Source organism: Dendrobates tinctorius, unplaced genomic scaffold (assembly GCF_039654945.1).
Source record: "Dendrobates tinctorius isolate UK_male_01 unplaced genomic scaffold, ASM3965494v1 ptg000374l, whole genome shotgun sequence".
Taxonomy (NCBI): Eukaryota; Metazoa; Chordata; class Amphibia; order Anura; family Dendrobatidae; genus Dendrobates; species Dendrobates tinctorius.
This window is the reverse complement of record NW_027362040.1, coordinates 1118988-1145285: the sequence shown is the minus strand read 5'-3', so window position 1 is coordinate 1145285 and position 26298 is coordinate 1118988. Positions and strand designations below refer to the sequence as shown.

Here is a 26298-nt window from a genome sequence, read left to right as displayed (position 1 = left end):
GATAAGGGGCTAAAAAGGAAATACCCCCCCAAAATGTGGAAAAGAATACTCTGCATAACGTAATTGTAACTCGTACGCTTGTAATATTGCCACACTGCTCACGTGCATGTGTTTTGCCATAAGAGATAATTAAGTCCTAATGTTAGTGCGAAGTTGCTTTGCAATGTGCTGAGACAGTAACACTCTCACTGTCATTAACACTACAGCCTCACCTTCTGTAGGAGTCACAGAGGCAGATCCCAGTTAACGATTACTGTGTAGGACAGGATTAGGGACAAATGAGGCTACTGTGCAGTTGTGCATAGCTGCTGCTGCTGCATGAACACCGAGTGACATCACCGTGGTCTCCTGTAAGATGTTGAGAACTCCTCCTTTTCATCCTGCCTCCTATTTAAAAGCACCTTTTCCCCATCTAATCTCCTGTTAAGCCCTTGAAGGAGTCAAATCTGGACATCTGTGGATTTAGTCCGGTGAGTTTTGACACTGTATTTATTTTTTCCTTTTCATTATCCAGCCCGGCTGGGCTAGCAGCCACTCAGCCGTATGTGAGCAATTAATATGTATGAGTTTGCACAATAATATACTGTACTTATTATGTATACTATTATCTATCGGTCACAATCACAACTCACATGGCTATGTATACTAGATTTTCTCAATGTGATATAGGGTATTGGAAAAGTGAAATTGCCCCTAATCCTTTGCATCTCTAACTTTTTTGTTCACTTCTCCTAGGTCCAATGGCAGATTACGCGCCTTATGTAAAGGATAAATTGACTTTTTCACTGTGGGACTATGGGGTATTTGCTGCAATGCTCCTGGGATCAACAGGCATTGGACTGTTCTATGCTTTGGCGCGTGGGGGACAGAAGACATCAGATGACTTCTTTACAGGAGGTAGAAGCATGTCGGCATTACCCGTAGGATTGTCCTTATCTGCTAGCTTTATGTCTGCTGTGCAAGTGCTTGGGGTTCCAGCTGAAGCTTATCGATACGGTGCCAAGTTCCTTCTGATGTGTCTGGGTCAGTCATTAAACAGTGCCCTGACTGCCTACATCTTTATGCCAATGTTCTACCGACTAGGTATCACCAGTACATACCATGTAAGTTATATCATTTATTTCAGTTCTGCAAGCAGATTAATGATTTCATCGTTCATGCATGAAACAATAGGCACGGTATCTGGATTTGCTTTCTTTATTTCCACTTCTTCAGCTACCGACTACACATTTCTTGCACAATAAAAACTCCTGACAATGTTTCTCTATCTTCAAAACAGTATTTGGAACTGAGGTTTGCGAAAAGTGTTCGTCTCTATGGCTCTATTCAGTTCCTTGTGGCAACTGTAAGTACATATTTTTAATAAAAGAACACAAATTACATACACGGCAGAATTGCTGATATTAATCTGTTCTGTTTCTTCTGCAGATGTTATACACAGGCATTGTCATCTATGCGCCTGCACTAATACTCAATCAAGGTACCATACTTACAATATTGTCTATACATTAGCACCAATTATAGATCCTTAATTCAAAATCTTTCTTTCTTCATTTCTTTCTTTAGTCACGGGGCTGGACCTCTGGGCATCTCTGTTTTCTACTGGAATAATATGCACATTTTATACATCAGTGGTAAGAATAAAAAACATAGCTTCATCATCGCTTTTGATGGTAATAGGTTGGCAGTTCTAAGTCAGAAATGTTATCATTTTTACCAGACCAATAGCTATTCATGCTGTGCTGCTTTTTCCAGCATGACAGACAACTTTAAGGAAATCCAAAAGACCCGATTATAGGTCAATGGGTTCAGTATGCACTAGTGATGTCCATCATGTTTTGCAGGAGTGGGGAATCTTTTTTTCCGACAAGGGCCATTTGCATATTTATACCATCATTCGAGGGCCACATAAAATTATCAATTTAACCCCTTAGCGACAGAGCCAGTTTGCAGCTTAATGACCAGGCCAATTTTTACAATTCTGACCACTGTCCCTTTATGAGGTTATAACTCTGGAACGCTTTAATGGATCCCGCTGATTCTAAGAATGTTTTTTCATGACATATTGTACTTCATGTTAGTGGTAAAATTTCTTCGATAAGTCTTGTGTTTATTTATGAAAAAAACGGAAATTTTGCAAAAATTTTGAAAATTTTGCAATTTTAAAACTTTAAATTTTTATGCCCTCAAATCAGAGAGATGTGTCACACAAATTTCTTAATAAATAACATTTCCCACATGTCTACTTTACATCAGCACAATTTTGGAAGCAAAATTTTTTTTTGTTAGGAAGTTATATTTCTCATTTTTACAACAAAATTTACAAAACCATTTTTTTAGGGACCACATCATATTTAAAGTCATTTTGAGGGGTGTACATGACAGAAAATACCCAAAAGTGACACCATTCTAAACACTAGACCCCTCAAGGTGCTCAAAACCACATTCAAGAAGTTTATTAACCCTTTAAGTGCTTCACAGGAACTAAAGCAATGTGGAAGGAAAAAATTAACATTTAACTTTTTTTTGCAAAAAATTTACTTCAGAACCAATTTTTTTATTTTCACAAGTGTTAAAAGAGAAAATCAACCACAAAATTTGTTGTACAATTTCTCCTGAATACGCTGATACCCTATATGTGGGGGTAAACCACTTTTTCAGCACACGGCAGAGCTCGCAAGGGATGGAGCGCCGTTTGACTTTTTCAACGCAGAATTGGCTGGAATTGACATCGGATGCCATGTTGCGTTCGGAGAGCCCTTAATGTGCCTAAACAGTTGAAACCTCCAACAAGTGACCCCATTTTGGAAACTAGACCCATTAAGGAACTTATCTAGATATGTGGTGAGCACTTTGAACCCCCAAGGGCTTCACAGAAGTTTATAACGTAGAGCCGTGAAAATAAGAAATCTATTTTTTTCCACAAAAATGATCTTTTCGCCCCCAAATTTTTATTTTTTACAAGGGTAACAGGAGAAATCATACCCGCACAGTTGTTATGCGATTTGTCCTGAGTACGTCGATACCCCAGATGTGGGGGGGAACCACTGTTTGGGCGCATGGGAGAGCTCGGAAGGGAAGGAGTGCCATTTTGGAATGCAGACTTTGATGGAATGGTCTGCGGGCATCATGTTGCGCTTGCAGAGCCCCTGATGGGCCTAAACAGTGGAAACCTCCCTCAAGTGACCCCATTTTGGAAACTAGACCCATTAAGAAACTTATCTAGATGTGTGGTGAGCACTTTGAACCTTCAAGTGCTTCACAGAAGTTTATAACGTAGAGCCGTGAAAATAAAAAAGCCATTTTTTTCCACAAAAATGATCTTTTCGCCCCCAAATTTTTATTTTTACAAGGGTAACAGGAGAAATCATACCCGCACAGTTGTTATGCGATTTGTCCTGAGTACGCCGATATCCCATATGTGGGGGGGAACCACTGTTTGGGCGCATGGGAGAGCTCGGAAGGGAAGGAGTGCCATTTTGGAATGCAGACTTTGATGGAATGGTCTGCGGGCATCATGTTGCGCTTGCAGAGCCCCTGATGGGCCTAAACAGTGGAAACCCCCCACAAGTGACCCCATTTTGGAAACTAGACCCCCTAAGGAACTTATCTAGATGTGTGGTGAGCACTTTGAACCCCCAAGCGCTTCACAAAAGTTTATAAACGCAGAGCCATGAAAATAAAAAGTCTTTTTTTATTTCCACAAAAGTGATTTTTTTAGACCCCAATTTTTAGACCCCCAAAGTTGGCAAATAGTGGAAACCCCTCAATTCTTGCTCCAACCCTAACCCCAACACACCCCTAACCCTAATCCCAACCCTAACCCTAATCCCAACCCTAATCCCTAATCCTAATTCTAACCCTAATTCTAGTTCGCCCTAACCCTAATTCTAACCCTAGTCGTGACCCGAGCCCTAACCCTAGCCCAGCCCTAGCCCTAGCACAACCCTAACCCTAACCCTAGCCTAACCCTAGCCCTAACCCTAACCCTAGCCCAACCCTAACCCTAGCCCAACCCTAACCCTAACCCTAGCCCAACCCTAACCTTAACCCTAGCCCTAACCCTACCCTAACCCTAGCCCTAACCCTAGCCCTAATCCTACCCTAACCCTAACCCTAATGGAAAACTGAAAAAAAAAATATTTTCTTTATTTCATTATATTGGCCTATATAAGGGAGTGATAAACAGGGGGGTTATGTACTATTTTTTTTATTTTGATCACTATGATCGTTTATCATAGTGATCAAAATAATGAATGGAATCTGCCAGCCGGAGCCGGCAGATTCCCGGCGGGCGCACTGCGCATGCGCCCGCCATTTTCAAGATGGCGACGCCCATCGGAGGATGCCGGCGGGACGTGGGACCACCGGGAGGGGACGGAGGGCCACGGAGAGGTACTGGGGGGTGATCGGGGACCCTATTTCTCTCTCCTCTGATGTGAGATCACATCAGAGGAGAGAGAAATTAAATGTAAAACCGACCGATTCATGTTCTCTGGGGTCTCGGCTACCCCTGGCAGCCGAGACCCCGGAGAAAATGCGACACTGGGGGGCGCTATTCACTTAAATCACAGCGCCATGAATTAACAGCGCTGTGGTTTTAGTACCCTTAATTACCGCCGTTAAAAGGCGTATCGGCGGTCGTTAAGGGGTTAAACATTATTCTGCTATATTTGGTCAAATATTTAATTAACTCACCCTAATGTGATGGCTGGAGATGTTTCTCTTTGGTGAAGTGTGTGATGTTATGGGGCATTAATGATGTTGCTAATCAAAACTGCATTTCTAGATTTGCAACGGTCTGGAGCATAGTCAACTCTTTGCAATATGTTTTGTAAAGAACTTGCTGCTCCAGTTGTTCCATGCGGGTCTCCTCACAGTGGGAAATTCATAATTGCACTTGTTACTTTTAAAGAACTCAAGCAATAGGAGGTCTGTGGTATACATCACATAGGAGACACTGAGACTGCTGTATGTATCACACAGGAGACACAAAGACTGCTCTATATACATCAAGTAGGATACACTGAGACTGTGGTATAAATCACTTAGGATACACTGTGACTGCTGTATACATCACAAAGAAGATAGCAAGACTACTGTGTGTATATATATCACATTGGAGACACTGACACACTGCTATATGCATCACATAGGAATCACTGCTGCATGCATCACATAGGAGACACTGAGACTCTGTTGTATATGTATCACGTAGAATATACTGGGACTAGAATATATACATCACATTGGAACGCTAGAACTGATGTATGTACTTTACAATGGAGACACTGGGACTAGCATATACTGTATACACTGCTCAAAAAAGAAAGGGAACACTTAAACAACAGAATATAACTCCAAGTAAATCAAACATCTGTGAAATCAAACTGTCCACTTAGGAAGCGACACTGATTGACAATCAATTTCACATGCTGTTGTGTAAATGGACTAGACAACAGATGGAAATTATTGGCAATTATCAAGACACCCTCAATAAAGGAGTGGTTCTGCAGGTGGGGACCACAGACCACATTTCAGTACCAATGCTTTATGGCTGATGTTTTGGTCACTTTTGAATGTTAGTTGTGCTTTCACACTTGTGGTAGCATGAGACGGACTCTACAACCCACACAAGCGGCTCAGGTAGTGCAGATCATCCAGGATGGCACATCAATGCGAGCTGTGGCAAGAAGGTTTGCTGTGTCTGTCAGCGTAGTGTCCAGAGGTTGGAGGTGCTACCAGGAGACAGGCCAGTACACCAGGAGATGTGGAGGGGGCTGTAGGAGGGCAACAACCCAGCAGTAGGATCACTACATCTGCCTTTGTGCAAGGAGGAACAGGAGCACTGCCAGAGCCCTGCAAAATGACCTCCAGCAGGCCACAAATGTGCATGTGTCTGCAAAAACGGTTAGAAACTGACTCCATGAGGATGGTCTGAGGGCCCGACGTCCACAGATGGGGGTTGTGCTCACAGGCCAACACCGTGCAGGGCCCTTGGCATTTGCCACAGAACACCAGGATTGGTAAATTCGCCACTGGCGCCATGTGCTCTTCACAGATGAAAGCAGGTTCACACTGAGAACATGTGACAGATGTGACAGAGTCTGGAGACGCCATGGAGAGCGATCTGCTGCCTACAACATCCTTCAGCATGACTGGATTGGCAGTGGGTCAGTAATGGTGTGGGGTGGCATTTCTTTCGAGGGTCACATGGTGTTGGGCTGTGAGCACAACCCCCATCTGTGGACGTCGGGCACTCAGACCATCCTCATGGAGTCGGTTTCTAACCGTTTGTGCAGACACATGCACATGGTCATTTTGCAGGGCTCTGGCAGTGCTCCTCCTGTTCCTCCTTGCACAAAGGCAGAGGTAGCGGTCCTGCTGCTGGGTTGTTGCCCTCCTACGGCCCCCTCCACGTCTCCTGGTATACTGGCCTGTCACCTGGTAGGAACTCCAGCCTCTGGACACTATGCTGACAGACACAGCAAACCTGCTTGCCACAGCTCGCATTGATATGCCATCCTGGATGAGCTGCACTATCTGAGCCACTTGTGTGGGTTGTAGAGTCCATCTCATGCTACCATGAGTTTGAAAGCACAACCAACATTCAAAAGTGACCAAAACATCAGTCATAAACCATTTGTACTGAGATGTGGTCAGTGGTCCCCACCTGCAGAACCACTCCTTTATTGAGGGTGTCTTGATAATTGCCAATAATTTCCATCTATTGTCTATTCCATTTGCACAACAGCATGTGAAATTGATTGTCAATCAGTGTTGCTTCCTAAGTGGACAGTTTGATTTCACAGAAGTTTGATGTACTTGGAGTTATAATCTGTTGTTTAAGTGTTCCCTTTATTTTTTGTGAACAGTGTATATCACATAGGAGAGACTGAGACTGTGTGTATACATCACATAGGAGACACAGACTAGTGTATATACCTCACATTGGATACATTGGGAACAGTATATAAACATCACATAGGAGACACTGGGACTGGTGTATATACATGACATGATGCACTGGGGCTAATGTATATACTTCACATACAAGACACTGGGATTGGTGTATATACATCACATAAAAGACATGGACCTGGGGTGTATACATCACATATGATACACTGGGAATAATGTATATACATCACATAGGAGACACAGGGACAGATGTTTATACATGACATTTGATACACTAAGGCTGGTTTATATACATCACATAGGAAACACTGAGGCTGATGTATATACATCAATCAGGAGACACTGGGGCTGGTGTATATATACAAGACATATGAAACACTGGGACTGTAATATATATATCAGATAGCTTTCACAGGCTGCTGCATACATTGCATATAAGAAAACTGAGACTGTTGATTTCATCAAAAGATTGGAACTTGAGAGCAGAGCGCTGGCCAGCATCAGGATATAATCCTTTGCTGCATGCGCTGCCGCTTTCAGTAGTGAATGTAGGAATTTAAGGGAGAAAACGAACTCTGCCCGGGCAGAAGGAAACGTGATCGCAGGCTGTAAACAGCCCACAGGCTGGAGGTTCCCCACCCCTGATGCAATTGATATATCCATTCCATGAATTCTGTTATTTTGATCCCAGTACACAGAACAGAAAAATGTCATCTAGAATGATGCTGTGACCCCAGCTTGAGTTATTCAGCATGTGTCCACACAGTTACCTGCAATAAAGGGGTTATCCACTACTAGGACAACCCCTTCTTGATCTAAATGTTTGGCCCGGATAGCATAAAAAAACTTATACTCACCTCCCATGCCAGCACCATTCCAGTGGTGTTGGCACTAGTGGTCCTGGGGATGCCGTGCGGTTGTGACATGTGAGCCAGGCGTACAATCAGCGTAGGCATCACTGTCACTGTCTTTTGTCAAATTGCTGCAGCTGATCCATGCCTTCCTCTTCATGTTCAATTTGTCTGTAGGCGGAGACAGTGATGCTGACGCTGATTGAGCACCAGGCAACAAGTGTCACAACAACCGCACAGGAGCCCCTGGAGAGCGAGTGGTGACACTGCTTGAATGGTGCTGACATGGGAGGGCAATATACCGTAAGCTTTTTTGTTTTATCAGGGCCAAGCGTGGGGAATGAAAGGAGTTATCCAACTAGTGGACAACTTCTTTAAGTCTATAGATTTGATACATCCAGCAAGTCCATAATATATTTTACGCAAACCAGGCTTATTAAACCAATTTAATCTTTACCAGGACTCAACAAGCATACTGGTAATTAAAAACAATAAATTTGCTTGTTTTATAGGGATATTTAATTTAGTAGGAAAATTTGATCTTGTACGCACAATACAAACCTTTCACGTTTTACATGCAACACATAAAGTGACTTGCGAAAGTTTTCGGCTCCCTGGAACTTTTCAACCTTTTCCCACATATCATGCTTCAAACATAAAGATACCAAATGTAAATTTTTGGTGAAGAATAAGCAACAAGCGGTACACAATTGTGAAGGTGAACGAAATTTATTGGTTATTTTAAATTTTTGTGGAAATTCAAAAACTGAAAAGTGGGGCATGCAATATTATTCGGCCCCTTTAACTTAATACTTTGTTGCGCCACCTTTTGCTGCAATTACAGCTGCAAGTTGCTTGGGGTATGTCTCTATCAGTTTTGTACATCGAGAGACTGAAATTCTTGCCCATTCTTCCTTGTCAAACAGCTCGAGCTCAGTGAGGTTGGATGGAGATCGTTTGTGAACAGCAGTTTTCAGCTCTTTCCACAGATTCTAGATTGGATTCAGGTCTGGACTTTGTCTTGTCCACTCCAACACCTGGATACGTTTATTTGTGAACCATTCCATTGTAGATTATACTTTATGTTTGGGATCATTGTCTTGTTGGAAGACAAATCTCCGTCCCAGTCTCAGGTCTTTTGCAGACTCCAACAGGTTTTCTTCAAGAATGGTCCTGTATTTGGCTCCATCCATCTTCCCTTCAATTTTAACCATCTTCCCTGTCCCTGCTGAAGAAAAGCAGGCCCAAACCATGATGCTACCACCACCATGTTTGACAGTGGGGATGGTGTGTTCAGGGTGATGAGCTGTGTTGCCTTTACGTCAAATATATCGTTTGGCATTGTTGCCAAAAAGTTCGATGTTGGTTTCATCTGACCAGAGCACCTTCTTCCACATGTTTGGTGTGTCTCCCAAGTGGCTTGTTGCAAACTTTAAACAACACTTTTTATGGATATCTTTGAGAAAAGGCTTTCTACTTTGCCACTCTTCCATAAAGGCCAGATTTGTGCAGTGTACGACTGTTTGTTGTCCTATGAACAGCCTTTCCCACCTCAGCTGTAGATCTCTGCAGTTCATCCAGAGTGATCATGGGCCTCTTGGCTGCATCTCTGATCAGTCTTCTCCTTCTTTGAGATGAAAGTTTAGAGGGACGGCCGGGTCTTGGTAGATTTGCAGTGGTATGATATTCCTTCCATTTCAATTTGATCATTTGTACAGTGCTCCTTGGGATGTTTAAAGTTTTGGAAATCATTTTGTATCCAAATCTGGCTTTAAACTTCTCCACAATAGTATCACGGACCTGCCTGTTGTGTTCCTTGGTCTTCATGATGCTCTCTGTGCTTCAAACAGAACTCTGAGACAATCACAGAGCAGGTGCATTTATACAGACACTTGATTGCACACAGGTGGATTATATTTATCATCATTAGTCATTTAGGACAACATTGGATCATTCAGAGATCCACAATGAACTTCTGGAGTGAGTTTGCTACATTGAAAGTAAAGGGACCGAATAATATTGCATGCCCCACTTTTCAGTTTTTGAATTTCCACAAAAATTTAAAATAACCAATAAATTTCATTCACCTTCACAATTATGTCCCACTTGTTGTTGATTCTTCACCAAAAATTTACATTTGGTATCTTTATGTTTGAATCATGATATGTGGGAAAAGGTTGAAAAGTTCCAGGGGGCCAAATACTTTCACAGGCACTGTAACTACAGTATGTCAATTAGCTCTGTTCCCTCTGCTCTGCAACTTCCTGCCCTCAGTTAGGATAATAAGTTCCCTTTAAATGAGTTGTCTGTTTTGAACAATCCCTACAAGTAAAGCTTAATTGGCAATAAGCAGATCACAAAATGTTCTGGTAATTCCAAGGGTCAGCTTTAATATGTACCCTAGATGAATCTGACAGGAAGTGTGCAATTTTTCCTCAGCACTATCACTGGGTAAATTACAGTGGCATGTAGAAGTTTGGGCACCCCTGGTCAAAATTGCAGTTATTGTGAACGGTTAAGCAACTTGAAAATGGTATGATCTCTAAAAGGTCTAAAGTTAAAGATGGCACATTTCTTTTGTATCAAGAATTTGTTGAAATTTCATTCAAACCGTTCTTCCCTCTACCCATGAAATGTTCCCTGTATCATTGGCTGCAAAACAACCACAAAGCATGATTGAACCACCCACATGCTTAATGGTTGGCGAGATTTTCTTTTTGAAATTCTATGCCCTTTTTTCGCCACACATAACTTTGATCATTGTGGCCAAAGAATTCTATTTTAACCTCATCGGTCCACAGGACTTGTTTCCAAATTGCATCAGGCTTGTTTAAATGTTCTTTTGCAAACTTTTGATGCTGAATTTTATAGTAAGGAGGCAGGAGGTCTTTTGCAATCGAGCGGGGGTTCTGATTTGACTCTCTAGCAAACCTATGAGCAGCTCTCACTGAAATTTTGCTTCATCTTCCAAACCATATCTTAACCTCCACTGATCCTGTTAACTGCCATTTCTTAATGACATTTCTAACTGAGGAAAGGGAAACTTGAAAATGCTTTGCTACCTTCTTATGGCCTTCTCCTTCTTTGTGGGCCTCAACTATTTTCATTTTCAGAGTGCTAGGCAGCTGCTTAGATAATCCCATGGCTGCTGCTTTTTGGCACAAGGTTAGAGGAACCTGGATTTCAGGGCCGTAACTACAATCGGGGCAGCCGGGGCACTACCCCGGGGCCCCAACCACCCAAGGGCCCCAAACTGATGGTAAAAAATAGTATTTTAATACTTTAATTTCTCATAAAATACCCAGCTCCTATATTATTTGAGTTTAAAGTTAATAAAAATAACGAAAAGATCCATGAAAGTGCAAGTGTAAATGTTTTTTGTTCGTTTGTACTTTAAACGGGGAAACGCTATTTCGCTTAGTAACAGGAGCTCTATGGCAGACAGTAGACTGTTAGCTGATCGTGTGGTGTTGCGCCAGGCGGTGACTCAGCCAATTGTTCAGGCAGCGGCCGCGACGCGATGTGCACTGACACTGAGGTCTTGTTTACCCCAACTGCTGGACTGCTCATTGGCCATTGCTCATCGGTCAGTGGCCAGTGTCGGATCGTCAGTGCAGTCTGTGTCGCATATAGTAGTTGTAGTGTATGTGTAGGTAGATAGTATTTAGTATTACCGTATTTTCCGGCTTATAAGACGACTGGGCGTATAAGACGACCACCAACTTTTCCAGTTAAAATATAGAGTTTGGAATATACTCGCCGTATAAGACTACCTCTGTTCTACGGTATGATTCCCATTGTGAACCCCACACAGCCCTTCATACAGTATAATGGCCCCTACATCTCTTCACACTGTATTATGGCCCCCACCCAGCCTTAAAGGGACACTGTCACCAGGATTTTGCCATCCCATCTGATAGCAGCATAATGTAGAGATAGAGACCCGGATTCCAGCGATGTGTCACTTACTGAGCTGCTTTCTGTAATTTTAATATAATTACTGTTTTCCCTGCTTCATATTTAGCAGTAAATGAATGTGCTGGATTATTTGATTAGTCCTACAATGTTAATCTCAAACTAATTGAACAGTGATTTTATGAAAACTACACTGAGCAGCCCAGTAAGTGACACTGGTGGCAGTGTCCCTTTAAATCGCCCTCCATAAAGTATAAAGGCTTCCTCATAGTCCTTCAAGTATTATCATGCCCCCCACAGAGCCCTTCCAGTATTATAATGGCTTCCACATAGTATAATTGGCTCCTTATATTATAGTGCATCATCCATATTCACCCACTATAATGCACCATCATAGTGCTCCATATAGTATACTGCACCCCCCATAGTCCTCCATATACTATAAACATGGAGAGGGGTGATGTGCCAGCATCGTGTGGAGGGGGGTGGAATATGGGGATTGGGATGTGCCAGCACCGTGAGGGGGTAGGTGACATGGAGAGGGGTTTGTGCCTGTGTCAAGATGGGGGGTTGGGGGAGTACAGGGGGCAAACTTTTCTGTCAGACAATGTCACCCGGAGGACAGGAGACTCTCATTTCAATAATTTACAGGAGCTCTGCCAGCTGTCAATGAATGGAAACCTGCACTGGCCTTGACAGTCTCATAGCACAAGATTTGTAACAATATGTTAGTCTGGAGATCACAGAGAGTTGGCATTGGCAAGGCACAGTGCACACTGTAACAAACTCTCAGCATTGAGAGGAGACAGCCTTAGCAGACACAAATATCTCTGTGACAAACTCTGAAAAGCCCTGCCTCTCTCCAGTCTGCAGGTCTATACTGCTGCGAGGGGGAGGGGAGGAGATCAGGAGGAAGTCTCCATAATCACACATTTCTCTCAGCTCCAGGTCATGCAGTATCTATCTTCTCAGTGAGTCATCTGCCTCTTGTTTTCAATAATCAGAGCTGTGTACAATCCCCACTCAGTCTCTCCTCACAACCGGGAGGGAGCAAAAGTGACTGCTGTACCTGTGGTTGGGGGTTGTAGTATTTGATGTCTGGCACCTGCTGGGGGAGGCAGAAATGTCAGCTCCAGTCTCTCTCCTCCTGGAGAGAGCAGCTGGACGCAGTGCGCATATCCTGGGCAGCCGCACAGTCTCTTTTCCAGTAGGTGGCGCCCTGCACCTGGCATATAAGACGACCCCTGACTTCTGAGAAGATTTTCAGGGGTTAAAAAGTAGTCTTATATGCCAGAAAAGGAAAATACGGTACTGTGATTGTGTGTGTTAATAAAACCGTTTATTATTAAACGAATTCGGCACCAGCCAAGTGGAAATAAAAAAAGACAGACTGCGAAAAGAAGAAACTTGGAGGCTGAAAAAAGTTCGAAGAACTTGGCAGCATGGCTGGATGTTGAAAACCACTCGACAGGGAATGATATTGAAATCTCACAAAAATTAAATTCAGATACGTCGGAACAAGACAACCTTAATAATGATAATGACTCGAAAAACCAAAAATTTATAGGCGAAGAAGATATAACAGACCCAACCAATGATACACCAAATTTTTTGGAAGATGAAGATTCTGCCTTCTACAACGCCTTTCCTACTGTGATTGAAAATCAAGATAAGAAATGTAGGCTGATAGCGTCTGGTCCAATACAGCCTGACGGACCATTTCCCAAGGATATCAATCAACAAGGTCGATCTTTTACAAGTAACTATTATTTTATCAACACAAAGTCAGGGTTGAAGCTTAAAAGAAGTTGGTTATGTTACTCAACAAAATTAGATTGTGTTTACTGCTTGCCATGTTGGCTATTCCCTCAGTCACAGTCGGAAGCACTTGAATACAGAAATCGTGTATTACCGTTTTCAACAACCGGAGTTCGAGACTGGAAGCATATTTCAGAACGTATTTCAGTTCATGAAGCATCCAAAAGCCATATACATGCTTGTGTACTTTATGAGCAATGGCGGAGACGTGGTACTTTAGAAGATGTTTTCGACAAAAGTGTGGAGAGTGAAAGAAGCTTTTGGCGTAAAGTTCTTGAAAGAATCCTGAATGTGACATTAACACTTGAAACATGTAATCTTGCGTTTCGTGGATCTATTGAAAAGTTAGAATATAGTAACAAAGGAAACTTTCTCTTGATAGTTGAGCTTTTGTCAAAATATGACCCAGTACTACAAGACTTGCTTCAGCGTCCGCAAGGGACTTTGAAATACCTCAGTCCTAAAATTCAGAATGAGCGTATTAATTTATTAGCCTTACAAATCAAAGATGAATTATAGTTGAGCTTCAAAATTCCTTGTTTTTTTCATTGATCCTAGATACCACCCAGGACACAGCTAAAACTGATCAGATGAGTGAAGTTTACCGGTATGTCAAAATAGTTAAGGATGAAGAGGGGAAACCTATTGAAATCAAAATATGTGAAACTTTTGTATCCTTTAGAGAGATAAAGGATCAGTCTGCACAAGGTCTTGCAGAAGAAATAATAACTTCATTGAAAGAGAAAAACTTGGATTTGAGCAAATGTCAGGGACAAGGCTATGATGGTGCTGCAGTCATGAGTGGGGTATACAATGGAGTGCAGCAGCGTATTAAAGAAAAAGCCCCACACGCATAACCTTAATTTAGTGTTGAAGGATGCTGTGGAAGAGAACCGAGTGGTGAGCCAGTTTTTTGAATCAATTCAAAGTGTATATTGCTTTTTTGGTAATAGTATTATTCGCTGGCAAGATATGAAATCAGTGTACTGCATCGAAGCTCAGCCCGATTCACTGAATTCAAAATCGAAAGTAACACTGAAAACTCTTAATCCAACTCGTTGGTCTGGCAGACATGATGCAGTGTATGCACTGAAACACAGGTTTTGTGACGTGATGGAAAGTCTTACTCGCATAACTTTGACTTCCAAAAAAAGCAAGGAAAGAAATGAAGCACAGCTGCTAAAGAACAAAGTTGAAAGTTTGATTTTGTATTACTTTTGGTTGTGCAGTGTGAAGTCTTAGAGACTCTCAACCTCGTATCGAAATCCTTACAATCTGAAGCCATGGACCTCTTGTCTGCATATGGGTTATTGGGTAATGCATTGTTAAAGATAACCGAAATGCGTGAAAGGTTCGAAGCACTTGTTTCTGAAGCATCAGATGTGTGTAGTCGATGGGGAATAAAAAATGAATTTCACCAGAACAGAGTAAGGAAAGTGAAGAAACACTTTGATGAGTTGTGTGAAGACGAGAGATTAGCAGACCCAAAAACTTGCTTCCGAGTTACTGTGTTCTATCCAATGGTAGACACACTTTGTACTCAACTTCATCGCCGCTTTGAAGGGATGAAAGCTGTTCTTGACTCCTATGAAGTAATACAACCTGATTTTTTGGTCAGTGCAAGTGAAAGAGATATTCACAAAAAAGCTGTTGATTTTGTTAACTAGTTTGCAGATGATGTAACTCCAGCCTTTCCTTCACAGTTATGTTCAGTAAAAAATTCGTTTCAAAAGCAACTGGAAAAAATGAAAAGTGTTAAGGAATTTGTTGATTTCCTAATAGTCGAGCATTCTTCACTTTTATCAAGCTATCCAGACGTTTGCACAGCGTGCATCATGTATTTGTCTGTGTCTAAGGCTGAACAATCCTTCTCTAAGCTTAAACTCATAAAAAACTACTTGCGAAGTACTATGACTCAACAAAGACTCAGCAGCTTAGCTTTACTTTCAATTGAGAATGATCGAGCTCAACAGATCAACTTTCACAAAGTAATTGATGAATTCGCTTCTCTGAAAGTTAGGAATGTTTAAGTAGCTGCTGTTTAAAACTGAACAAATTGGTAATGTTTAAGTAATGTTATGTTTAAGTGAACAAAGTTTAAATATATACTGTTTAAAACTACTTGATATTTAATAAACATATACAGTTATTTGAAAATTGTGCTATATTTGGAATGATTATTCACCTTATTAATTTTCCAAACATATTCACTGAATATTTAACTTCTAAAACTTGCATCATAAACAAAATCTATTAAAGGTCTTGCGGAACGTGGTGAAGCCTGTGTGTTGTATTCAACAATGCGTAGCAGGCTTCACCACGTTCCGCACAACCTCTAGTAATTGAAATGTTTAGGGGCCCCACTAGGAAGTTTTGCCCCGGGGCCCCAAAGTTTATAGTTACGGCACTGCTGGATTTTTATAAAGCTGGAAAATTTGCATCTCCAGGCCTTTGCTAACGATGAAAGTGAACAAGCCATAACCATAAAAGGCTAATTAAGCTCTGAAACCTTGGTCAATGTTATCTGAGGACACAAATTTCTAACGGCACCCAAACATTTGCATCGGACCATTTTCCTTTTTGTAATTTTTAAAATGAAAAAAATTACAATTTTTTTTGCCTAAAATTCAAAGGAAATGTGTCATCTTTAACTTTAGGCCTTTAAGAGATCATTTCATCTTCAACTTGCTTAACGGCTCACCATAACAGAAATTTTGACCAGTTGTGCCCAAACTTTTACATGCCACTGTAAATATTATAGTGCCCAGTGAAATCAATGATAAAGACTGCTCTTTATCCAGACCAAGAGACTAGGTTCTCGAAAACAGGACTACTTGATTGCTTCAAAATTTATTTATATCAACTGGCAGTATATATACAGGAAAACCCTGTAAAGCCAAATTCAGTTAAAGGGAGATTTTTACAACAATGATATTGCTGACCTGGCATTAGCATAGGTCATTAATATCGGATCAGTGGGGGTTTGACATCTGTCAACCCCACCAATCAGCTGATACCAGGTAAGGAAGCATGAAACCAAAATACAATATGGAAAACAAATATGCATACAAATTAATCTTATCTCTATTTTTGAATAAAAAAAGAACATAATATCAAATTTACACAAATGAATCCACCAAAGGGTTGCATAGAATAAAAAATACAAATATAGAAGATTAAATTATATTATAAGCAGGCATTGAGAGGGATCATATACGAGTGTCACTCTGGATGTGCATAGAAACATACTGAACGTGCTGAAGAGCATGGAAATTACAGCCACAGCTGGGGCTACAATGTAAAGTAAAAGAGAGTGTGGACTTGGTCAAGCTATTTGACCAAGTCAGAGTTAGGAAAACCTGATATGGGATTTTATTTTTGAAGAGCTCTGTAGGAAGGTAGTGTGATGGATCTCTCCCTCCAGTCCGGGTCTTGTAAGTGGCCCTTGTCCACAATTCTCATTTAAGCGGTCAGTTAAGGTTTGGGCTTGGGTGTGTCAGTATTTGGTTTTGCAAGCAACAGAGCAGGAGCCCTGTGTGTGTCAGATCTGTGTGAGACTGAACACAGCTCAGAGCTAGAGAGAGCAAAGCCATTGCGGCACCCACGAGTTACACAGTGGTGCGATCGCCCACTGCAATAGATTGTTATGGAAGACCCAACTGCGAACCGTAGGATAACGTTTGAGTTTATTTTTGTAAGTTGCTAAAATAAAAGCATTTGAGCTGAACTATTTTGGGTCACTGCCTCATTACCGAAGTATCATGAAAGCAGTAACACACCATAAAAAGTGCAGGAATATTTTAATTTTACAGGCTTTCACCCTGTGCTTGTTTCTCATAGGGTGGTATGAAAGCGGTCATCTTTACAGATGTTTTCCAAGTACTGGTAATGATCTCTGGTTTCTTTGCGATTGCTATTCGTGGTGCTATGCTGGTTGGTGGACCCTCTACTGTACTGGATATTGCAAGAAATTACTCCAGAATTAACTTTGGGGAGTAAGTATAATTGTTCTTTGATTGTTTTTTTGTACAACAGTGCTTGTTAGGTTTGTCTATAGTTCATAGAATATGGACACTACATAAACAGATAATATGATGGATGCTCTTAAAGACTTGACAACTATTTTTAGTCATTTGAGACATTTTTAAGATTTGTTTGATGTAGTTCAAATCATTCAACCATCACCAATCTTGAGAACCACTCCAGTGAGTAAAAGGAAATAGGAAACGTTCTCAGAAAAAAACAGAGGTGCCACACTTACAGTACCTGGCTCCTACACTGAACACAAAAATAAGGGGAAGATGCCTGGTAAAACTGTAATCAGCTAATCCTAAAGTGGTTTTCCATGAACATTTATCATTTGATAATTGTATGATTGTTGGGGTTTCACCATTGATACGAAATTTCATAGTTCTGAATTTAAAGATTGTGCAAAGAATTCTCCCAAATGATGTATTTTGCATAAAGAACATTATGTAATTCTCTAAAAATGTATTCATTGGTATTTCAAAACTAAAACAATGAAACAGATGGAAGCATAATGGTACCATAATTAATAAGTACTAATGATTGATGACTTTACATAGGTATGTATATGAGAGTGATAATTATTGTTTGTAACAGCTTTGACCTAGACTCACGCAGGCGATACACCTTCTGGACATTTGTCTGTGGCAGCACCTTCCTGTGGTTATCCATGTATGGGGTCCATCAGGCCCAGGTACAGCGCTACATATCCTGTAAATCAGAAAATCAAGCTAAACTGTGAGTGATCTATTCTCATTCATTGTAAAAAAAAATGTTTATTTTTATGAATTAATTCCCTGCTGCTTAGCGAATTCACGTCAGTTTTTTCTCATTAACATAAGAGTACGGATTTTACCAGTGTGTCGGATCTGATTCTCATAAGTTATCGATCTGTCAGTTTTAGCCACGCAAGTGTCATTTATTTTTGTTGAATTAGGAAAAAAACTGATTGTGGTTTCCTAAGTTTCTCCAAGGATTACTCAGTGAAAAATGGGAAGAACATGGCTGCAATATTCTGTAGATGACAACCGAGTGCTGATTTGTGTTTCATGGAAACGTTCACTTGAATGGAGAAGTTTGATCTACAAATAGGACACAAAATAGACATGTATTAAAGGGAACCTGTCACCATTTTGTTATGTACGAACCAATACCTCCACCTTCCTCAGCAACTGTGCTGCATTCCAGAAAGTTGTATACTATGTTCTGACACCCCTGTATATCACCAAAAAACCTTTTGAAGTGTTCCAACGAGGTATGCAAATTCGGACAGTGTGGTCCAGTGGGTGTCATTGCAGCGGTGCCAGTCCCTCCTCTCCCCTGCTAATGCCGTCCTCCCACTCTATGTGATGTGGATGACGCATCCTGCATCATCCACATAGCCGAATGAAATCATGTGCTTGCGCAGAGACATCAACGACTCTCGCAGGCGCACTTAGCTCTGGCCTATTGCAAGCAGAGCTTAAAACCTAACTGTACATGTGACAGCACAAGTCTTTCCAGCTCTTGCTTACTGGAGCTATTTTGCCCATCTTGTTTTGTGCCATTCCGTCGGAATAAACTGGATTCCAGGTTTCAAAGGAACTCCATAATGACAAGCATGAGCTTCTTCAGCAGACCCCTGGCTGTCATTGCAACCCATCGGTGACCAGTGAGCGCGCTGATGGGCATATGGAATGATGCGCCATCATGCCAGTGCATGTTAAATACTGCTGGCAGAGTTTGATAGCAGCATTTAACAGGTGGACAATCTACTCCACAGGCGATTGTTTCAGGCAGCTCCATACATCCACTTTGCCGTACATGTACAGCAAATGTCATTACGGGGTTAAACTCTGCGGCATTATAGAAACTATAACTATGTCACAGATGATTTTAGTCAAATATTTAACTGTATTAGTAAGATATTATAGTAGAGCAAGACTGACCATTGAGGCACTAAAGCAGGATCCATAACCTCTCAGTCAAATGCATCAATGTGTAAGAAGAAAGTCCGCAAAGAAAGAAAAAATTATATAACACAAATCTCCAAGAGCTATTATTAAATGTAAATGGCTTTTTTATATATAAACCTCTTCCCCCTATGCTTCAACATACCGTATAATGCATTGACTAAGTGTTCAATCCTACTATATTTGGAAAACTGATGTCATCAATATTTCAGAACATTTCTTTGACAAGGATACAAGTCTTAGCCTGGTCTCTGCAGAAATCATTGTTATACAGTGAAGGAAATAGTTATTTGATCCCTTGCTGATTTTGTAAGATTGCCCACTCACAAAGACATGAACAGTCTAAAATTTTAAGGGTAGGTTAATTTTAATATTGAGAGGGAGAATATCAAAATTAAAATCCAGAAAATCACATTGTATAAATTATATTTAAATTATTTGCATTTTGCAGTGAGAAAAGCCAGATTACTTACCGATAATGCTCTTTTAATGAGTCCACGACAGCACCCACTTGGAGAGAGGGATCCGCCCATAGGAACAGGAAACCTACAGAGATAAAAGAGGGCGGTCCGCCTCTCCTCCTCAGTTGGATTTCAGAGTACCCGGAGGACCGCCAATTATTAGGCCATTATATTAATCAATATTTTAAATTTATCAATTTTACATCTAAGAAGGTGTATATACATTATGTTAACTTCCAGGGAGGGTAGTGAACAGGTGCTGTCGTGGACTCATTAAAAGAGCATTACCGGTAAGTAATCCGGCTTTTTACTCTTCGCCACGACAGCACCCACTTGGAGAGACTTTCAGAGACCTTCACCTGGGAGGGACCACCGTGCTGAGGACCGCTCAACCAAAGGCTAGGTCAGATGAGCATGATAAGTCAAGCCTATAGTGATTATAAAAAGTAGAAGGCGTCGACCAAGTTGCGGCCTTACATATAGACTCGATTGCGACGTCTCCCCTCTGCGCCCACGAGGATGCCATAGCTCTGGCGGAATGTGCCCTGATACCCTCCGGAGGATCTTTATTTATCGCGGAGTTTACCAGACAGATCGCGTCTCTGATCCACAGAGACAGGGTACCCCTTGTGACTTCATATCCCTTCTTTGGCCCTGGAAAGAAATAAACAGAGCCCTGCTCTTCCTCCAGCTGTTAGACTTCTCGATGTATTGTAACACTGCTCTTCTAATGTCTAATGTATGGAATTTTTCTTCTTCTGGAGTAGAATGGTTACTGTAAAATGACGGGAGGTGGATCTCTTGCGACCTATAAAATTTCCCCACTACTTTTGGCTGAAACGAGGGGTCTGGTTTTAATATCAACTGATCCTGGAATGTTTAACAGGAACGGAGGTTCTATTGAAAGTGCCTGTATGTCGTTGACCCTTCTGGCTGAAGTTAGTGCCACTAGCAGTACCTTTTTAAGAGATAAGTGTTTAAGGGATATTGAGTCTAATGGATCAAAGGGGGAGCGCGTTAGGGCATCTAGTACAAGATTCAAGTCCCAGGGAGGCACTCTGGGTATGTGTACTGGTTTGCTCTGTTCACAGCCAGAGATGAGTCTGGCTATCCATCTATTGCCTGCCATGCTATAATTATAGAGGGCCACTAGAGCAGACACTTTTAGTGTGTTGACGGATAGCCCTAGATCTTTCCCCTTTTTGTAGAAATTCTAGAATGGGTGTTATTGGGATTTCTCTAGAGTCGAAAGCTGTGTGAAACTCTAGGAACTTCCTCCATACCCTGTTATAAATCTTTGTAGTAGCCAATTTTCGACTCTGTAGGAGGGTATCGACTAGTCCCCCCTGTGAACCCTCTTGCTCTCAACATCTCCCTTTCAAGTTTCAGCCGTCAAGCAGAGATTGTCCACTTAAGGATGGAAGAATGGCCCCTGAGAGAGGAGCTTGTGGGTTGAGGGAGCACCCAAGGGTTTGTCACTGACATTGCTTGTAGGCACGAAAACCCATGGCCTCCTGGGCCAAAATGGCGCTATTAAGATTATTCTCGCCTTTTCTGCCTTGATCTTCCTGATAACCTGTGGCAGTAGTATGATTGGGTGAAAGGCATATGCCAATCTAAACTGCCACGGGGCTTGGAGGGCATCCAGAATTTCCAGACAGTCTGCCACGTTCAGGTAGGCGAACCTTCGCCCCTGTCTGTTTTGTTTGGTGGCAAAGAGATCTATCTGGGAAAGACCCCACAGTGACAAGACGTGTTTGAATATTTGCCGGCTCAGGCACCATTCTCCTTGCCATAACGTGTGGCGACTTAGGAAGTCTGCTTCTGAATTGTCTCTTCCTCTTATGTGGAGAGCCGAGAGAGACAAAAATTGTTTTCGGCTAAGAATAACATTTTTCTTGCGGAAGACATTAAGCTGTTTGATCGAGTTCCGCCTTGCCTGTTCAGATATGCTACCACTGTGGTGTTGTCTGAAAGGATTCTCACGTGTTCTCCTTGCAACTGTGGAAGGAAGTGATATAACGCATGTCTAACCGCATTCAGCTCTTTAAAGTTTGAGGAATCTTGTCTCTCGCTTATACCCCACTGGCCTTGGGAGAAGGTCCCCCCATATGAGCCCCCCATCCTGTAGGGCTGGCATCAGTAGTAACTATACTGGAAGGTGTTATCACCCATGACACTCCTCTCGATAGATTATTGTCATCTAACCACCATACTAGGGAAGTTAGGACTGTTTGGGATAAGGTGATTTCCTTTGCCAAATTCCCTCAGACACAAGCCTCTTCTAGGAGAATCTGTTGTTGCAGTTCCCTGGTGTGGAACTGGGCCAACTGAACCGCTGGGATGCAGGAGGTAAGGGACCCCAAGAGGGACATTGCTTCCCTCAAGGACAGGCCTGGTTTGTCCATTGCTAATGTGATCTTTGTTTTGATCATTGCAATCTTTACCAGTGGTAGCAGACATTTTTGTAACGCATGACCTCGGACCTGTGAGTGCGGGTGGTCTCCCATTCGGGTCCCGGCCCAGGCCGCTTAGCGGCCGCCACCCGGTGAACGCAATCACGCTCGGTCTAGAATGGCCGGCGGCCTAGTTGGAGACCTAGGAAGGACTCTGGACTTCTTGAAGTTTATTATCCAACCTAGAGCCTGTATGGATAAGATTGTTTCAGCAACTTGTCTATTACATTGTCGAGTTGAGTTCCCTATTATTAAGAAGTCGTCCAGATAGGGTATTATCAAGCTGTGTTTCTGGCGTAGGAAGGCTTTTACTTCCAGCATCACCTTTGTAAAGACCCGTGGTGCAATGGAGAGGCCGAATGGCATGGCTGTGAACTGGAGATGGTGTATGGTGCCATCGAGGAACACCGCCACTCTGAGGTATTTCTGATACCTGTAATGGATGGGAAGAGGATTATAAGCATCCTTTAGATCTAGGCCCGCCATCATACAATTGGGGAAGAGAAGTTTAATTGTAGACCTAATATACTCCATCTTAAATCGTTGATTTTTGACAAATGTATTTAGCTTTTTCAGGTTGATGATTGTCCTGAAAGAGCCATCTGGCTTAGGTACCAGAAAAAGAGGGAAGTAAAACCCTCTCCCTTCCTGCCCTTTGGGCACATGGTCCAATACTTCTTTGTCCAACAAGCTTAGAATCTCAACTTCCAGGGCCTGCAGTTGGATTGGTGAGTTGAGAGATGCTATAATAACCGAGTTATGTGGGATATGATGGAACTCTATCTTTAGCCCATTTCTAACAATGTCCAGGACCCAAGAACTGGCTGTGATTTTTCCCCATTCTCAAAGGAAAAAATTTTAGTCTTCCTCCTACTGGAGGGACTAGCCCTTTAGTTTCTGTCTACGGGAGGATCTTGTCCTCCTTTATGGCCCAACGATTCTGGTTTTCCGTTGGCCTTCCTCTGCCAAATGGCCATCTCCTAAACGCCCTCTTAAAAAATGGGAGAGAGGGGTTAGGGAAGCCCTTTTTCCTCTCTTTCGCCTTGGTGAGGATCTGATCTAAGTTTTTCCCGAACAGAAACTCACCCTCACAAGGAATGGCACAGAGCTTTGCCTTGGATTGGGTATCGCCTCTCCGGCTTTTAAGCCATAGACTACGCCTGGCGTTAAGTAAGCCTGCTTTCCTGGCTGCCAAACGTAACGAGTCAGCAGAAGCGTCCGCTATAAACGCAGCCGCGCCACGGATCATGGGAACAGCGGCTCGTAATCTGTTTCTGGAGGCCTTTTGGTCTATTTGCTGGTCTAGTTGATCAATCCAGATCAGCATAGAACGGGCCGTGCAAGTGCTGGCTATTGACGGCTTAAACGTGCCGGTAGCTGCCTCCCATGCCCTTTTCAATGCAGCATCGGCCTTACGGTCGAGTGGATCTTTTAGCACGCCCTGATTGTTTTGAGGTAGAGGCGACAACAGCGTCCACTTTCGGGACCTTAGACCCCCGTTACAAACTCCTTGTCACTGAAGGTGTACTTCCTCCTTGAAGCCGAGGGGAGGTAACCTCTCCTGGTCCTGTTTCTCCCATTCTTTCTTAACCAGGCTTTTATGACTGGTATAACAGGGAAGGCTCTTCTCTTCCTATCAGTTAGTCCTGCAAACATTATTTGTTTGCAGCTCCCTTGTGTCTGTGCATCCCATGGTGTTTCTCACAGACTTAACTAAGTTGTCCATGTTCTCTAAGGCGAAACACGAACGCCCCTCCATACCTGAGGAGGATGACGATGTGGATGCGTTAGAGCTATCAGATCACAGCCTCGTCAGAGTCTGAGCTGGCCACAGTCGGTTTCTAAGTCTTAGTATGTGTAGGTGTACTACTAGACTGGATTAAGGCCCGTAACTTCTGTGGCTGATGCTGATGCCCATTTCGCAGTCTCATTAATGCATTTTTGACATAGCCTCTTTTCTTTTTTTTTTTGAGGGAGGAGACGTAACAAAGAGGAGAAGTGGGAGAGAGGAAGAGAGAGAGAGGTACTTGTCAGCTTGATAGGCAGAGAGTCGTTCACTCACCCAGAGAAGCTGTAGGTACCGGATCAGGAGGCTGAGATGGGGGCTTGTTGGCGTGGCTTCTGTCCGAGGAAACTCTGCCAGAGTGGTCCTTAGATGCCACCGTGTCACCTGAAAGACATGCTTGCCTGCTAAACCCTCTGCAGCAGAGGTTTTTTTTTTGCTCCACCATTACTGAGCACCTCCTCAGGGAAGGCGCAGCTAATTTGCGCGTGCTCGGCCTGGTATACCGAGCAGCGCCGCTGAATATTGTCCCTTTTTTTTCTCTTGCAGCTTCTGCGGGGAGGGGGCGGGGAGTGCTTTGCATGCTTATGCACGGTCTCGCGATGCACCTTGCCGCTGGGGATTCTCCAGTGACCCGGAAGTTCCCCCTTACCACTTCCGGTATCGGCGCTGCATGTACGTCCTCCCTCTGGGGACTGAAGCCACGGGAAAACGGAGGCTGCATCTGTTCCCTCCGGTTCCGCGCTCCCACACGGACCGGAACGGCCATCTCCGGACCCCGGTGGCGTGTATATGCAGGAGAACCCCGGGCGGCCTCACCCGGACCCGTTGTTTCTGCCATCGCTGCTGCGGCTGTTCAGACGAGGAGGGAGCCGGATTACAGCACTCCCCCGTCGCTGCTTCTGGACTTGAACCCCTGCCGTTCCCACAGAGACTGCACAGGCGGTTCATTGGCCCAGGTATGTCTGTAGAGGAATCCTGCTGTTTCCCACCGGAACAGGAAACCAACTGAGGAGGAGAGGCGGACCGCCCTCTTTTATCTCTGTAGGTTTCCTGTTCCTATGGGCGGATCCCTCTCTCCAAGTGGGTGCTGTCGTGGCGAAGAGTAAAATAAGTATTTGATCCCTCTGGCAAACAAGACTTAATACTTGGTGGCAAAACCTTTGATTGGCAAGCCAAGCAGTCAAATTTTTTTTGTAATAAACCAATACAAATTCCTCACATAATGTAAACATAATCCCTTCAAAACACTAGCACTACAAACCAATAAAGAAAAAAAATGAAGGAGTAGAATCAAAAATTCTGAAAATAAAAAAATATATTTTATTGAGATAATTAAAACAACATATCACAAAAATATTAAAATAGACTACAAATTCATGGGGTACAAAGACACAATAAAGCTAGCAGCAGGTCCTACCCCTGATGAAGGAGGGCCCAGATATGAAATTGCTTATAAATAGTAATAATGTCAAAATATCAGGTGCACTTCCTAATACCTAATCATAAATGGAAACCCAAGCAAAGAAAAAAACATATCAAAATCACCTGCCAATGCATATAAGTACAAAATGGTAAAAAGATATATCATGCTCAGTTAAATACCATAGCGGTATAATACCAGATTAGGCCACAATCTAGGTCATTTCATATCACAAATAACCACAATAGATAAACACATGCATGCCCATTAACAATTACCTGCAGTCATGATGAAAAGGGAAATGGTGACATGCTGAAACACACCTCGATGCACGTTTCACCGCCTCTGCAGTTTCGTCAAAGTTAAAATTAAGCTACCCTTAAAATTATAGACTGTTCATGTCTTTGTAAATGGGCAAACTTACAAAATCAGCAAGAGATCAAATAATTATTTCCTTCACTGTATGTAATGCAAGCAATTATCAGCTACACTGCATGGTTATTTTGTTTAAAATGGTGAACTCTGAATGTTTGCAATGGGAATAATTGCTACTTGAAGGGAATCTATTATCATGATTTTACCCAACAAACTATTTAGATATGCATGTACAGTTGTGGCCAAAAGTATTGACACCCCTGCAATTCTGTCAGATAATACTCAGTTTTTTCCTGAAAATGATTGCAATCACAAAT

General features: G+C 42.4%; 1 protein-coding gene across 1 annotated transcript in view; it reads left to right on the top strand.

Annotated features, from left to right (window-relative positions):
• Window positions 1-263: 263 nt before the first annotated feature.
• The window catches only part of SLC5A5 (solute carrier family 5 member 5), a 74413-nt gene continuing 48378 nt past the window's right edge, over window positions 264-26298 (top strand). The window contains exons 1-7 of the mRNA XM_073562977.1: window positions 264-470; window positions 736-1103; window positions 1280-1345; window positions 1429-1480; window positions 1567-1634; window positions 17346-17500; window positions 18129-18269. Coding sequence (XP_073419078.1) covers window positions 741-1103; window positions 1280-1345; window positions 1429-1480; window positions 1567-1634; window positions 17346-17500; window positions 18129-18269 — 845 coding nt within the window. The 5' untranslated portion in view covers window positions 264-470; window positions 736-740. The remainder of the gene's footprint in view (window positions 471-735; window positions 1104-1279; window positions 1346-1428; window positions 1481-1566; window positions 1635-17345; window positions 17501-18128; window positions 18270-26298) is intronic.